This window comes from Sinocyclocheilus anshuiensis, unplaced genomic scaffold (genome assembly GCF_001515605.1).
Source record: "Sinocyclocheilus anshuiensis isolate Anshui unplaced genomic scaffold, SAMN03320099.WGS_v1.1 scaffold217, whole genome shotgun sequence".
NCBI lineage: Eukaryota > Metazoa > Chordata > Actinopteri > Cypriniformes > Cyprinidae > Sinocyclocheilus > Sinocyclocheilus anshuiensis.
This window is the reverse complement of record NW_015536538.1, coordinates 702865-719029: the sequence shown is the minus strand read 5'-3', so window position 1 is coordinate 719029 and position 16165 is coordinate 702865. Positions and strand designations below refer to the sequence as shown.

At 35.1% G+C, this 16165-nt stretch overlaps 1 protein-coding gene across 1 annotated transcript in view; it reads left to right on the top strand.

The window, feature by feature from the left end:
- Positions 1–16165, top strand: part of LOC107696118 (ankyrin repeat domain-containing protein 12-like) — a 52114-nt gene that overhangs the window by 35196 nt on the left and 753 nt on the right. Inside the window, exon 2 of the mRNA XM_016496303.1 lies at positions 15669–15782. Coding sequence (XP_016351789.1) covers positions 15723–15782 — 60 coding nt within the window. The 5' untranslated portion in view covers positions 15669–15722. The remainder of the gene's footprint in view (positions 1–15668; positions 15783–16165) is intronic.

The following is a 16165-nucleotide window of genomic DNA, read 5'->3' as shown; positions in this document are numbered from 1 at the left end:
ACACAGATCCCTAAACAAGACCATATCTGCAGATGAAACTTTTTTTGTAGAAGCATTTTTTAAATTTGAACTAGCACCGACTACACCGTGTTATGTACGAGAAGCTGCAAAAGACACAGGCACAAGTGGAATGTACAAAACATGGTGACAAATTTCTAAATAAATATAACGGGCGATAAACTGTCATGTACATATATTGCGCGATAAGTCGATATATTGATTATTGCGACAGGCCAAGCAATGTGTAACATTTTACCAGATTTAGTTCTACACTTATTAACTTTTATTGTTCCCCACTAAATGTGTCACTAAATGTTTACATTTGATAAAATTGTGTACCCATGATTTTTATAGAAAAACTTTTGCTGCTGAATTATCCACTATAATAGTTTATAATAGTTTTTTTCTCATTGATTATGGTTATGTTTTTTTCATTTGTTATTTTTCATTAAAATGAAGTTGTCTATTTAGTACATTGTGTTTAACACACAAAAGAGTGATGATCAGGTCAACACAAAGAAGTATAGAAATTCTACATTGATTAAAAAAAAACTGTGCTGTATCTGATTGGATCGGTGTCGGCTGATACTCAGAATTTTGAAAAATGGTATTGTTGCATCCCTAGTTTTTGTTGTTTTGTTTTGTTTTGCAATTCTATAATAGTTTATAATAGTTTTTTTCTCATTGATTATGGTTATGTTTTTTTCATTTGTTATTTTTCATTAAAATGAAGTTGTCTATTTAGTACATTGTGTTTAACACACAAAAGAGTGATGATCAGGTCAACACAAAGAAGTATAGAAATTCTACATTGATTAAAAAAAAACTGTGCTGTATCTGATTGGATCGGTGTTGGCTGATACTCAGAATTTTGAAAAATGGTATTGTTGCATCCCTAGTTTTTTTTGTTTTGTTTTGTTTTGCAATTCTAAAATTTAAATTTGAGTAAAAATTGTTTTACACCAGCTTTTTTCAGTGTACTGTTTCATAAATACTATGAATTCTCACATACTGTTTTTCGCCAACTGCTGTAAGTAATGTATGTGTATTCTGATGCAGGGATGCATTCTAAATCTGTCACTTACAACGATGCTGCCTATGTAGGCAGTAAATGACAAGATTGCTCACTTGGTTTTGAAACAGAGCCTTTCCTAAAAACATCCATGTAATTGTGTTCATGCATCCAATATGACTTCAGTATACTTGTGGTCTATAATTTTGATGTTGTAAAATAAAAACTTCTCCTTTTTGCTTATGGCACAGAGCATATTTTGACTGTGGTATTCCTTGGGAATACAGATGTTGGCCGTGACTCGCTGTTGTGTCATGTCACTCTTGAGGTTGTGTTGCGGCTGTTGTTGTGTTGATCAGGGATTACTAACCTCACTTGAGCAGAGCTCTTGTTGTTGTAGTGTTTTTATCGTTTTTTTATATTGAGTGTTGTATGATTTCAACAGACGGTTGTGGGAGGGGAGCACATTTACTGGGCCAATGACAGCGGGACGTTCAGATGATGATGTTATAGCGGTCAGGCCTGAGATGCGAGCTGAGAGTGGCCTGTTGTTTTTTATGAAAGCGTGTGAGGGGTGCGTGCGTGCGTTTGAGACTCGCTTTCCCTAAAGACTGTTCTGATCTCCTGGAAGCACATTTTGTGAATATTCTGTGTAATATTCTGCGTGTGATTATGCACTTGTACGCTGTGATGGAGGAGAGGATGTGTTTGTGTGTGAGGCGTGTTCATGTTTGAGCATGAGTGTTAATGCGTGTGTTGGTAAATGCCCAAATGGAAAATGCTTTCCCGTAATTGGAAGCTTGGCTCTGTCATATGACCTTCAGCAGTAGCCAATCACAGCTCGACTTCGCATTCAAAACAACACTAGAGCTCTGAAATGATTTAAAACCAATACTTGAACTTGAGCAATACTTGAATACTGGGCAGTACTTGAGCAATACTTTATAGCAATAATGTTGTATTTTAAGTTAATTTCTACATCTAATATTAGATTTTTTTAACATTAAGTCGTATGAGTTAACATTAGTTAAAATTTGATGAATTAACTGCAGCAGAATTGAAACTTATTGAAAATGTTACCATATTATAATACTTATCTATACGCAATTATACCATTTAACTCAGATTTTTGTCCATTTGCAGTTCATTTAACATTTTAGTAGGAAAACTGAATATTAAAAAATAAAAAAATAGGACTTGATTTTAGCGATTGGGAATTGATTGGTTGTGAACTGAATGCAAGTTAAATAAGTCTAATTGTTTATCGGGTATTATTAATTATAATGCAACACCAGTTATTTAAGAGGTTAAGCCATTTCATTTTGATTTAAGATGACAAATGATTTGTTTTTGTGTATATAATAAGATTGTGCATTATGTATTCATTTGCTAAGTAAAATGTTAACACCAACCCTGAATGTGTGAATATGTATATTTTATGAGTATATTAGATTTTCATATATGTGTCTTTGTAATTTCGAATTTGAAACCGAGAACACATTGTCATTGAAATAAAAAAAATTCAAAAAATTCCCATCGCACGATGACAAATGCCTCTTTACGTTACGAAAGTGTGACTGAGTCATTTCGACCCACACGCTCTCTCAGATTAGTTTTCTAGCGTCCACATGTGCGTTGCGAGCGTGTGCTGTGTGTAGAAACTATTCTTAGCATGTCTGTCCTCCTCTGCAGTTACTAGATCAGGTTACCGTGTTCCATGCGGCTCTTTCACATGCCGTCCAACATGTGTGTGTGGGTTCACTTAGATGCACTTCGGGGACAAATTTGTCTTCAGAAGTGAGCTAAATCTGACAAATCTCCCTTTTGGGCATATTTGGGGATGAACTTGTTAGGTAAAACTGCTCATAAATAAAGTAAACAATGTTTATTTTTTAAATTTCTTGTAGGAGTAAAGTGTGGGTTTGGTTTAGTCTATAATAATCGTTATTAGGCTTAAAAAATAAAGAATTGTATATGTCCTGATAAATAGCTAAGAAATTAGGGATGGGCGATATGGGCTTTAAACTATATCACGATATTTCTGGTATTTATTGCGATAACGATATCAATGACGATAATTCAGGGAATCCTGTTTCTTTAGACAAAAGTATTATCTTTCCTATTTTTACCCAAAATAGGGTGTTGTGAGCATTAATGAGTACACACATAATGTAAAGACTGTTTAATTCATACTGAAAGCCGGAGGGCGCTCTTGCACAGAAACTCCACATATCCATAGCAGAAGTAATACTACTGACGACGCTCCAGGAGTTATCGCTGAATAAAATGCCCAACGGAGACAGAGACATTTTAACTGATGAAACTTGAGGAAAATAAACATACGATTGCACAAAATATATGGTTTATCTTTGTTCTTCAATCTTGGGTATTTTTATAAGGAAAGTATATTTATAATGCAATGTTAATCAACATGGCCTTTATCACTGTATATAATACTATCATTCTGTAATATGAAACCACGTCTGGTCACAAAAAAAAAGTATTTCAAACACTTGACTATGTTAAGTTAATTTGGAGAAAAAGCATGTCAATAAATTATATCTTTGTTGGACAACAGGTTTGTAAACATGCAAAACTGTATCGCACAAGTGCTACTGTAGTACATTTATTCAGACTGATTTTTTGTGCACTGTACAGCCCTAACCAAACCAGTTACAGATTGTAAAAGGAGCTTGAGCTCCTCATTTAGTGATATAGGCTACTCCTCCTCAATTTCACATCCGCCTTCCGCGATGTCGCTCCGCACTGTCGCACACAGAAATATGTCAACAACTAGACTTTATCGTTATTATCACGGGAAGACTAATTCTTATCGTGGGGAGAATTTTTACCGGTATATCGCAAACATTAAGACATCGCCCATCCGTAGAAGAAATGTGTGTGTAGTTTTACTATGTTTTGATGCATAGTTTTACTGTAGTACTACCTGATGTGGACATTTTGCTGTGTTTACAGCACTGTAGATAAATGACATTTTACTGTATTATACTATGCTGCTTTATGTTAATTAAGAGTGATGACGAAAGACTTGATTTGTTGTGTTGTGTTTGTCATGTTGTGTTAGCTTAAGTTGGTAGAACAGGAATAATTTAGTTGTTTGAAGTTGCCAATCAATTAATGCATTGCAGTAAAATTACTTCATGGTATTTTTATTAAAGTTAGATTGCTTGTGTTTGGTCATTAAAGTTGTTTTTTGGTCATAATTTTGACTGTCATTATTATGACTTAAAATCTATTAAAATATATACAAATAGTCATACTAAGACAAGAAGTAAAAATCAACAAAAATTAGATCAATTTTGACTAGATTTATGATTTGTATGTATTTGTATTAATGCATTCTAAGTTGTCATTATGGCATAAGTTGATTTTTTTTATCTTAATTTTGACTGTCATAATAATGACTATGAATTAAAATACATACAAATAAATTCATAATTATTATATTAAAAAGTCAAAATTATGACAGTTGATTTATTTAGTCATAATTTCGCCTCATAATTATGACCTAGTCATTGATTTACAAGTCAACAGATCTGTATTGATTCTACTGGGAAAAAAATCATATAGAAACATTTTTTACTGAGCAACTAATGCATTACACAATTAATTACAAAGAAATGGCAATTGTATTGAAATGGAAATGGCAAGACACACTCCAATAATATTTGTTTTATTTACAACTTTATTTACATTTTTTTTTTAAATACACCATATTTTAATTGAAACCATCAGTTATAATATTCATTTTAATTTTAATAAAAATTTCATAGTTTTATAAGTTTATTGTTTTACTTTATACAAGTATAACAATGTGAAGGTGCCAGAGATTTTCTCATTAATTTGTACTAAATAGGGCCTTTCGCACCGCTTTAGTTCCAGAACTAAATGTACAGTACTAAAGTACTGGGACGATTTTGCGCAAACTATTTTCCAGTACCATTTAAAGGGTTGCATTCGCACCGAGAGTGTGTACTAAGAAGTGACGTAAGCCGGTCGACAGCGTCGTCATTTGTGCGCGGCGTTCAACAACAGAAACAAAGAAGAACAACATTAACAACAGGAGGATGGAGGACGCTGTGATCGGAGCTGTGTTTTTGTTGTGTCTCGCGGGTTTCACAATAATGGACATGGAAAGTCGACGTATACGTAAAGCAATTGAAAGAACGGAAAGGAAGACTAAGAATCTCCAACAACAACTGGCAGTGCTACATTTGCTACAAGTGCCTGCACTTCAGCGTCCGTCCATCTATCGCTGTTCTCCATACCTGCGAAATAAGTTGACACAATGTTTACAGTATGTTTACATGGCGTTTTAAATCATGGCGGGTGAGGGCGTTTTCATATGTGTTTGGCCATTCAATGTCTACTTGCGTCACGATTAGTACCAGTTGTGCTGGTTAGACCCTGCTCCGGAGTAGGAGCTAATTTGGTTCTCGAAAAAGGCAGTCCGGTCCTAAAATCGCACCCAGTTCCGGCGGTGCAGAAACGCCAAAAAGTGGGTAGTTCCACAATTAGTTCTGGTACAATGAAAAGGTTCCCGCGGTGCGAAAGGCCCTATTATCTGATCTTTTTTAAAGTACCAGATATAATGACAAAATAATTAAATGAAATGAATACTGTTATTTATACAGTATTTAATTAACGGAATTAACTGTCAATACAATAGTCAGTGGTTATTGAAATTTTTGTCAAGCTGTTTTATTCAGAAGAAAAGTATATATTTTTTGTATTTAAAATTGCTCATCTTAGTCTGTTCTTTATTGTATAAGTTTTGTTTTGCACTCTTTTTCACTGCAGATATTCATGATTATTCTTGAGGTATAATGATTGTCTTTCTATTACATAAAGCTTTAGTGTCTCTGCTGGATTCATTACTCCTGATTTTTATTTGTAGCAGCTGTCTGTGACTCACGCACGGGACTTCTAAGAGCGTGTCGTCTCAAAAACATTAGAGCTGTGCCGTTGCAGAGGGCTTCAGCAAAGGCCTGCCGCTTTCTCTTCCTCTGTACAGTTATGCCGAGACCTGCAGTGTGTGTTTAGTATGAGCAATATGGTGCTATTTGAAAGACTTAGCACAACGCCAACTCATTCTGATGACGACATGCAGTTGTTGCATCTTTTTTCACACTACAACACTTTCCATCACTCCGAATGCATCACCAAGCAGATGTTTAGCACACAAAAGTGCCATCTGAACTCTGTCATGACACTTCCTCTGTGAAATACAGAGCATATCGAGTGATAATGTCTGTTGCATGGTTCTGAACTATATGGTGTCCATTTGTTTTCCTTCAGTAACGCCTGAATAAATCCAAAGCATTCTGGGAAGGTCGTTTCTGGGTCTGCCCTTCCATAAGTGAATATGTTAGTGCTAACAGCAGTAATCATGTTGTATATTACAGTATTTATAGATGGACAAATGCCAGCCCTTCGTAAGTAAACAGAGACGGCATTACGGAGATTTGCGTGCGCTATGATTGCTTTCACTGTGGTCCTCTGTTCTGTATTATTTGTAAACCGTGTGCTTACTGTATCAGACAATAGCTTAAAGATCTATTATGTCCTGTCACAGTAAATGGAAAATTCTGTCTAACACCAGCATTTCATTTGTAGAGCAATTGTGCAAACTGTGGCTTTACACATACAAAAATACTGCAGTGGTATTACTATGGTACAGGGATTGTATGCCATGCTACTTTGAAACAGGCCTATACCATGGCACCTAAAGGGTTAAACAAGATATTTCCAGCTCTGAATGCATACGTTGCAAGTATGTGTTGCATTCTCAGCATTGGTGCATTGCTTCTACAGTCGCTTTTATTTTTTGAGAGCAACAATTTGAAGAGAATCTTGCTGAGCAAGTTAGTTATCATTACTTAAACTATCTTTGTGTTTATACCTAGATATCTGAATAATAACACATGCAGTTTAATGCCACAGACATCTGAAGGATACAGTATTGCTCTCTTGAGTACTGAGGCCTGTTAATGAATTTGCTTAATAAAATAGCTTTTTAATGAATTTTTGCATCATTAATATATTTATTATGTGTTTTATAAAGCGATTAAGCAGGTATGGTGCTGTTATATTGTACCTGTGGGATCACGTTAAAATGAAGGCGTTTATAACATGCGATGGTTATATTAGAAATGCAGTGCGTTTCAGGGCTTTGGATATTGTCTTGTGATGCATTGCAGAGGTTGAATAGCAGACTGCAGTGCGTGCTGAGGATAGCAGCAGCTTTATTATTTAAAAAAAGTGGTCCAGGGGTATGAATTACCTTTTTGTTGAGATAGCAGATGTGAGCTAAATGGTTTTGGGTTTTTGGACTCTTACAGATAGTATGTAGTGTAGCATATGTGTGTGTACAGCATCATACAGGAACTATCAGAAACTTCACGCTGTACATTTCAAAGATTCTTTAGTAATTACAGTCACACCCGTAGTGATTTGAATTATCTAGCTCATCATGTTCTTTTTGTCTGTCAGACTATTCTTGCAAATTTAAAAGGAAAGTTCAGTCAAAAATAGGGCTGGGTTTTGACACAAATTTCACGATTCGAGTCTTTCACAAGATTTCGATTCGATTACGATTCGATTCAATATCGATTATTTTGGATATATATCAGGTACAGTAGCTACATGCCAAATTTTCTCAAGGAAAAAAAATCTCTCAACTAATGATGTAAAATATACATGAGTCAGTTGGTACTACATTGCTATAACATTGAAGGTTAAAATGTACTGATTTGCTAAAATTACACTTAATGACGTTTTTAAAATAATAAAGTTACAATTACATAATATTTCTGCCTCAGTTTTTTTATATAAACATAATGGTGGCTGTCATAAAAACTTGATGGATTTATTCAAAGATGAACATTGAAGAACAGTAAAATGTATAATGAATATGTTATATGGTGCATATATTTAGCAAAATGCCCCTCTCTACAGTTTAATTCTATCTGACTAATGAGTTTATGGTCACCGAATATGTTTTTTCTGAGGTAAATGTGATGTTACGTGACCTTGTTTACAAGCCATTATATTGACGTCTTTGCGCGGCTGAAACACTGATTGAGCGATTACATGAGACAGGATACGGATTGTAAAGTTGTACTTAGTGCTGGGCGGTATAACGGTTCATACCAAATACCAGTGTTTATTTTTGTTATGATATCAATTTTTTAAATACCGCAAAATACCGTATGTCGCTTAAACAACGTTCTGAATATTGCAATACAATGGACAGAATTTGAAATCTGAGACTTTTTCATATTAAAAGTACCAAAGCACAATGTCTATTGCGATATATATATATTGGGAGGTGCGCTTCAACGTTCCGTCCATAAACTGAAAACAGGCTAGTCTAATCGATTCTTGGGTTTTAAGAATCGATATCGTTCCGTAAAAATGAGAATTGATTAATATTGAGATATCGATATTTTTTTACCCAGCCCTAGTCAAAAATGATAATTCTGTGATAATTTGCTCAATCTTCACATCATTCCAAACCTGTACGACTTCCCATATTCTATGAAACACAAAAGATATTCAGAAATATTTTCATTTTTATAATACTGTTTTTGTCCAATGAAAGTCCAAAACAACACTAGGTATGTTTATGTGTATAATATCCGTCAGTCTGATTCTTAAAGTTCTGTTTATATGAATCCCACACATGGCAATCTTAAGGTATTTTTAAATCTGATTGAGAAAATAGTGGTATTCAAGCGTTTACATAATTAATATTTTTCCTATTGATCAGATTGTTTCAGGTCTACACCACTGCTTCCAGTCGGATCGAAGTTTCATTGGGATCGAGATGAATCGGATCAATTTAAACATTTACATAAAGGCTTTTAAGTCTGATTTAGCCATCAATCCAATTGTTAACGGATTGTTTGGGTGCATGTAAACGTAGCTACTGATTGGTCCCCACTGATTTTCATTGTATAGACTAAAGAGGCATTTTTCTAAATATTTTCTTTTGTGTTCCACCACAGATGAAAAATTCATACAGGTTTGGAAGTTGTTTATCCCTTTAATCTCAAAACATATTCCATTATGCAAGTATTGGAACACAAAAGCTTAAAGCTACACAAGTTTATTTTTGTATGGTGTTACATTGCAAAATGTCGCAAAAAAAATTATACATAATGATGACTTAGGAAAGTAATAAAAATACAAATCAATCCATAACTATATTTGCATTCAAATTTTTTTTTGTTAATTTTGAATTATAATTAAGTCTTAGTATGTCATAATTGTGACTTATGATGTATAATTTTATGATTTCTATGTATTTGTATTTCTAATTAATTCAAAGTCATTCATTCAAGTCAAAACCTTTTTTATAATTTTGACTGTCATAATTCTGACTTTATGAAAAAAGTCGTTTTTTTGTTACAATTTTCGGTCATAATTAAGATTTGTGTGAATTTGTATTTTTAACACTTTCTAGGTCATAATTATTATTCTTTTTCCTGAACATTCTCGTTCACTGTTCCTGACTGGTGGAATGATCTTCCCACCCCTCTCTCATACTCTGATTGTGAAGCAAGAGCTTGAAGATGCTCTCGCTGAGTTAGTTTAGTCACGTTTGCATCTGCAAACTGGTTTCTGACCTTAATGTTTCTGGCCACCAAGAAAGTGGCACGATTCCCTCTGCTCTGATTTGTCTTTGAGTCACAAAACCTGCCAGGAATCCAGAAACGGTGTTTCTCCGTTCAGAGAATATTTGGCCGATGGTAAACCGTTTATCTCTGAAGATTTGATTGCAGTTTCCTGTTGTTTGTTTAGCGTGGTGCTGCTGGATTACGTTCGTGTGTTCAACTACAGCATTATCTGCCTGTCCTTTTGCCGTACTGTAGCTGTATTTACACACACTGATTTACGCTATTTATTAGACTGGACATTGACACAAATTTCATGATTTGAATCGTTTTTGAGCTTGCTTTTTGATTAAATTCCAATTTTGTTTCCTTTTGATTGAATATCATTTGGATATCCTACCAGATACAGTAGGCTTATGTCAATTTTTTATCAAGGAAAAAAATCTCTCAACTAATGCTGTAAAATATACAGGGATCGCTGACTGCTGGTATAATATTAAAGGTTAAAATGTAACAACTGATTTGTATACAAACATTTAAATTGCACATAGGGCAGGTTTTATTAGAATAACATTGTATAATAACATAATTAAATCATTAAAAAGTTTCTACTGCATTTTGTATTTTGAAATTGGTATTTAAGCCATGGCTGTAATAACTGGTTTTCATGACTGATTTATTCAAACATATATTAAAGTAAAAACATAATAAATATGTAATATAGTGCATATATTTATCCAAATACTCCACTCTAGACTTTTAGCTCGATCTCAATCTATGGACATTGAATGGTTTTTTTGAGGTAAATGTGACTGTTTAATTATGTTAATTACACTAATTGAGTGATTATATGAGAGATTATACATTTCAGTAAGTTGTACTATTTCTTTCAACACTTCTGATACTCTTTCATGTTTATTTCATGCCATAACTAGTAGTTAAGTGGAAGAGATGAATGGATGTAGTTTGAACTGAGGAGTGTCTTGACACTTGAAAAGTGTAAACATGACATTTATTGTTTGAATTTTGTTATGAAATTGACAGAATTTGAAACTGTCTGAGAGTAACGCAATTTCAATTCTCTGTGTGTATGTGCTGTACATGTGGAAGAATTGACAATAAAGCAGACTTGAACTTGAACTTGAACTTGATTTGTATGTATTTGTATTTCTAATTAATTCAAAGTCATTCATTCAAGTCAAAACCTTTTTTATAATTTTGACTGTCATAATTCTGACTTTATGAAAAAAGTCGTTTTTTTGTTACAATTTTCGGTCATAATTAAGATTTGTGTGAATTTGTATTTTTAACACTTTCTAGGTCATAATTATTATTCTTTTTCCTGAACATTCTCGTTCACTGTTCCTGACTGGTGGAATGATCTTCCCACCCCTCTCTCATACTCTGATTGTGAAGCAAGAGCTTGAAGATGCTCTCGCTGAGTTAGTTTAGTCACGTTTGCATCTGCAAACTGGTTTCTGACCTTAATGTTTCTGGCCACCAAGAAAGTGGCACGATTCCCTCTGCTCTGATTTGTCTTTGAGTCACAAAACCTGCCAGGAATCCAGAAACGGTGTTTCTCCGTTCAGAGAATATTTGGCCGATGGTAAACCGTTTATCTCTGAAGATTTGATTGCAGTTTCCTGTTGTTTGTTTAGCGTGGTGCTGCTGGATTACGTTCGTGTGTTCAACTACAGCATTATCTGCCTGTCCTTTTGCCGTACTGTAGCTGTATTTACACACACTGATTTACGCTATTTATTAGACTGGACATTGACACAAATTTCATGATTTGAATCGTTTTTGAGCTTGCTTTTTGATTAAATTCCAATTTTGTTTCCTTTTGATTGAATATCATTTGGATATCCTACCAGATACAGTAGGCTTATGTCAATTTTTTATCAAGGAAAAAAATCTCTCAACTAATGCTGTAAAATATACAGGGATCGCTGACTGCTGGTATAATATTAAAGGTTAAAATGTAACAACTGATTTGTATACAAACATTTAAATTGCACATAGGGCAGGTTTTATTAGAATAACATTGTATAATAACATAATTAAATCATTAAAAAGTTTCTACTGCATTTTGTATTTTGAAATTGGTATTTAAGCCATGGCTGTAATAACTGGTTTTCATGACTGATTTATTCAAACATATATTAAAGTAAAAACATAATAAATATGTAATATAGTGCATATATTTATCCAAATACTCCACTCTAGACTTTTAGCTCGATCTCAATCTATGGACATTGAATGGTTTTTTTGAGGTAAATGTGACTGTTTAATTATGTTAATTACACTAATTGAGTGATTATATGAGAGATTATACATTTCAGTAAGTTGTACTATTTCTTTCAACACTTCTGATACTCTTTCATGTTTATTTCATGCCATAACTAGTAGTTAAGTGGAAGAGATGAATGGATGTAGTTTGAACTGAGGAGTGTCTTGACACTTGAAAAGTGTAAACATGACATTTATTGTTTGAATTTTGTTATGAAATTGACAGAATTTGAAACTGAAATTAATATCAAAGCTTACAAAGCACAAACTTGTTGTGAATATCAGGCGTACTACAAATAATAGTTTAGTTTTATTTCATCAGCTGAAAACAGCACAGACTAAAACATCAGTTCTTGTAATTAAAGAATGAATATCATTTAATTAAAATGAGAATTGATTCAAATCGAGAATTCTGTATTTCCAATCCTATTATTTACACACAAATATGAAGTGATGCAAAAAAATACAGAGCAGGACGTGTCCAAAACGAGAGTCGAAGAAAAACTTACCACATTAATACAGAATTAAACAGATATCCAATCTGGAACAATCCATTTTACAATATTTGTTCTGAACTTCTTTCTTTTTCCCCCTTTTCCAAAGCTGTTCCCGTAGATTATTTGTCCGTGTCGGGGTCAAGAGGACACACAGAGCCGTTATGCTGGATGTATACATGGTGATGCCACACAGGGTGGTTTGTTGGTGGGGCTGCTGGGAGAATAAATCAGGCCCGTCAGTCGTTCCACTGCCGTTGTCCCAGTAGAGGCGGCAGTCTGAGGTCACGCACTGGAGGGTTTGGAGCGCTCTGTTTGTGTTTCCATTCCCTGGCTCCGGCCCCTGTCTTTCTGCGTGCCTGTTTTTGCCTTCGTCTCACGTCTCGGAGGCAGGAATAAACCTAGTCATTTGCTTCCCAAAAGTTCACTGAAATATCAGTATAGTTGGCAGTTTGCATGCACTGGTACAGTCCTCCATCCGTGTACTTCCAGAATAACCTTGAATGTTATTTTGTGTGACTGTGATGTAAACAGCGTATTGTAATCATGACTGTGAGGTTCGTTTCTGGGGCAGAAAGCCGTCTTTGCTTCCTCAGAGTGTTTGACGTCTCTCTGTGATGCCAGGCCTGTGGATGTGAGGGATTTCATGATAACAAAGAACTTCAGAGGGAATAAACCCATTAAATATTAATTTTGACGACTACCTAGAGTGCACACTAACCAATGAATGCTGTTTCCTGGTGTTGAATTTTTAATTTTTGGGTTCTGGTGAAGAGTTGGGTGAAATCTCAAACGGATGATGTTAGACATGGAAGGGGCAGACGAGATGACTCTAGTTAGTTTTGCTTTGGGAAAATGCATAAGTAAAATAAAAAGACTAATGCAACCTGTTAAGTGCACGTTATTTTAAATGCAAACTATAAAAAATTAATTTTCGAAGTTGCAAACAAAGATTATTTGGTTTTACAAGAAAATACAGTTTCTGTTTTTCTACTTCAAAATTTCATTTTAATTTCATTGTGTACTTGAAATTTCTTTGTAATTATTTGCGAAATTTGCTAGCAGTTTGAGTGAAAATTGTGAATCATTTTTTTTCTGTGCAGGTTAATAACTTGCTTTGCCTTTCAAACAAGCTGATTAATATCACCAGCCATTAATATGGTATATTATGTTTATTGGATAATATTCATTTGTTTTAAAAGTGACAGAGTCATGTTCATCTTGAATGCATGAAACCAATTTTACACCATTTATTGACATGAATTATTGTGTTGATGGATAATTTAAACAGATTTCCATCATTTTGATTGTTAAACACAATATAGCCCAGATTTTTTTTGTTTTATTTGTTCAGATGATGAATACATAAGTACTCAGAAATCTAATTTATTTATATTTTTACATATCAACCCTCTACGCACACCTTGGCAATATAATCGCCATTGGCTAGTAAATTTTTTTGTTTCGAAATTAAAAATTTTTTTTGACAGCCCTAATAATAATATAATGTGAAAAATTATGCTACATTGAATCCGTTTTAGATTCTGGTCACTATAGAATACGACTCTAATGATAAAAGTCTGATATATCAGAACTAATGCATCAATAGCATGCTATTTGTGATGTTGATAGGAGGATGTGCACACACAGGGTATGAAACATCATTTTTAATTATAAAAATGGTAATATTGGCCATGTCAAAAATGCACAAACTTCTAGGAAAATGTTTCAGTCCTGAAACATGCGTTTGTTCGAATGGTTTGGTTTAAACTTGTTTTTAAAGGCTTACTAGTCCGGTTGTAACTTGTTTGCGAGGGTGAAACCTCAGAGACTTGAGTGAGGATGGATTATTGGGTTTAAGAGGCTGTGTGTGTAGCACGGTTTTTATGCTGGCACAGTGAGCACAGGAAATCTTGTGGTGTAGTTGTAACACATTTGTCCCGCACTAATGATGCACGCGGACGCTGCGCAGCTCTTTTCTCCTCACCGCCTCCTGTTTCTCAGAGGGAGTGACTCAGCTGGTTTGAACTCGGCCCCGCTGGGTGTCAGGTGTCGTGGAAATGTTCTTTCCCAGGAGCCTCTGCTCCGTGTCATCTGCTCCAGTCTTTCGGGAAAGTATTGTTGAGGTCTGTGGGTCTCTGCTGATTTGCTTTTCATCCAGAAGAGACCTGGCTGCTAGCGTCAGACGCTCTCTAATGGCTGACTTTCTTGTTTGTTGCTTTGAGAAATTGCAGAATATAATGTAAAGATAAGCACTGAAGGTCTAGTGTTCGGCTGCCAGCTCATGTGAAGCTTGTTTTGATGTGTAAACAACTCTTTATTCTTTAGGCTCTTTATTGTGTTAATGCGAAAATGTATGCATATACATGGTTTACTGTAGCCATAGAAAGACCAAGAAAGCAAGAAAGCATTTGAGCAATCAAATAAGTGTGTCTTGCCTACAGTCAAGCATGGTGGTGGGAGTGTCATGGTCTGGGGCTGCATGAGTGCTGCCGGCACTGGGGAGCTACAGTTCATTGAGGGAACCATGAATGCCAACATGTACTGTGACATACTGAAGCAGAGCATGATCCCCTCCCTTCGGAGACTGGGCCGCAGGGCAGTATTCCAACATGATAACGACCCCAAACACACCTCCAAGACGACCACTGCCTTGCTAAAGAAGCTGAGGGTAAAGGTGATGGATTGGCCAAGCATGGGCATCCTCAAATGGAAGGTGGAGGAGCGCAAGGTCTCTAACATCCACCAGCTCCGTGATGTCGTCATGGAGGAGTGGAAGAGGACTCCAGTGGCAACCTGTGAAGCTCTGGTGAACTCCATGCCCAAGAGGGTTAAGGCAGTGCTGGAAAATAATGGTGGCCACACAAAATATTGACACTTTGGGCCCAATTTGGACATTTTCACTTAGGGGTGTACTCACTTTTGTGGCCAGCGGTTTAGACATTAATGGCTGTGTATTAACAGTACATACACATATTCTGTAAACAAAAACTTTTATTTTGAATGCGATTAATCATGATTAATAGTTTGACAGCAGTATATATATATATATATATATATGTATATATACTATAAAAGTAAGTCTTTATTTAATTTGCTTCCAGCATCCGAAGCCTGTAACATTGGCTGACATTTTTATGGGTTCCAAAATGCCACACATTCATATTTAGTTAAATGTTTCATTATTGTATCAGTTTTTCAAGCTCTCATATGAGTTGCCTGTTTGTGTTTCAGGCCCATGATGATATCTGTGAGCCGTAGCTGCCACAGCTAGTCAGATGATGCACCATGGCCAAACCGGGATCGGACCGAGATGGAGCCATGGTGGAGAAGACAGCAGGGAAGAAGGTGAGCAGAATCAATCCTCAACAGGTTTTAAGACTCCTATATAATGAGGACAAGAAAATGTACAGCTTGCTAGTAATTCTAGTCTTTTGCTTAGTTTTTTAGTAGATTTTTATAATTGAATATTGCACAATATTTAATTCGGTGAATTTGACCAACTTGAAAGACCTTAAACTTATTTTTAGAGCACTGATGCTGTTATACAAACCGTATATTATATTCAGATCAAGGCTTTTGTGCATACATAGTTAGACAGAGCGTGTTTTGACTGCTAGTATGTTCTTTCATTTAATATCATATAATGTCTCTTTCTTTCTTTCTCTCTCGCTCTCTCTCTCTCTCTCTCTCTCTCTCTCTCTCTCTCTCACAGAGTAGAGAGAAACTCT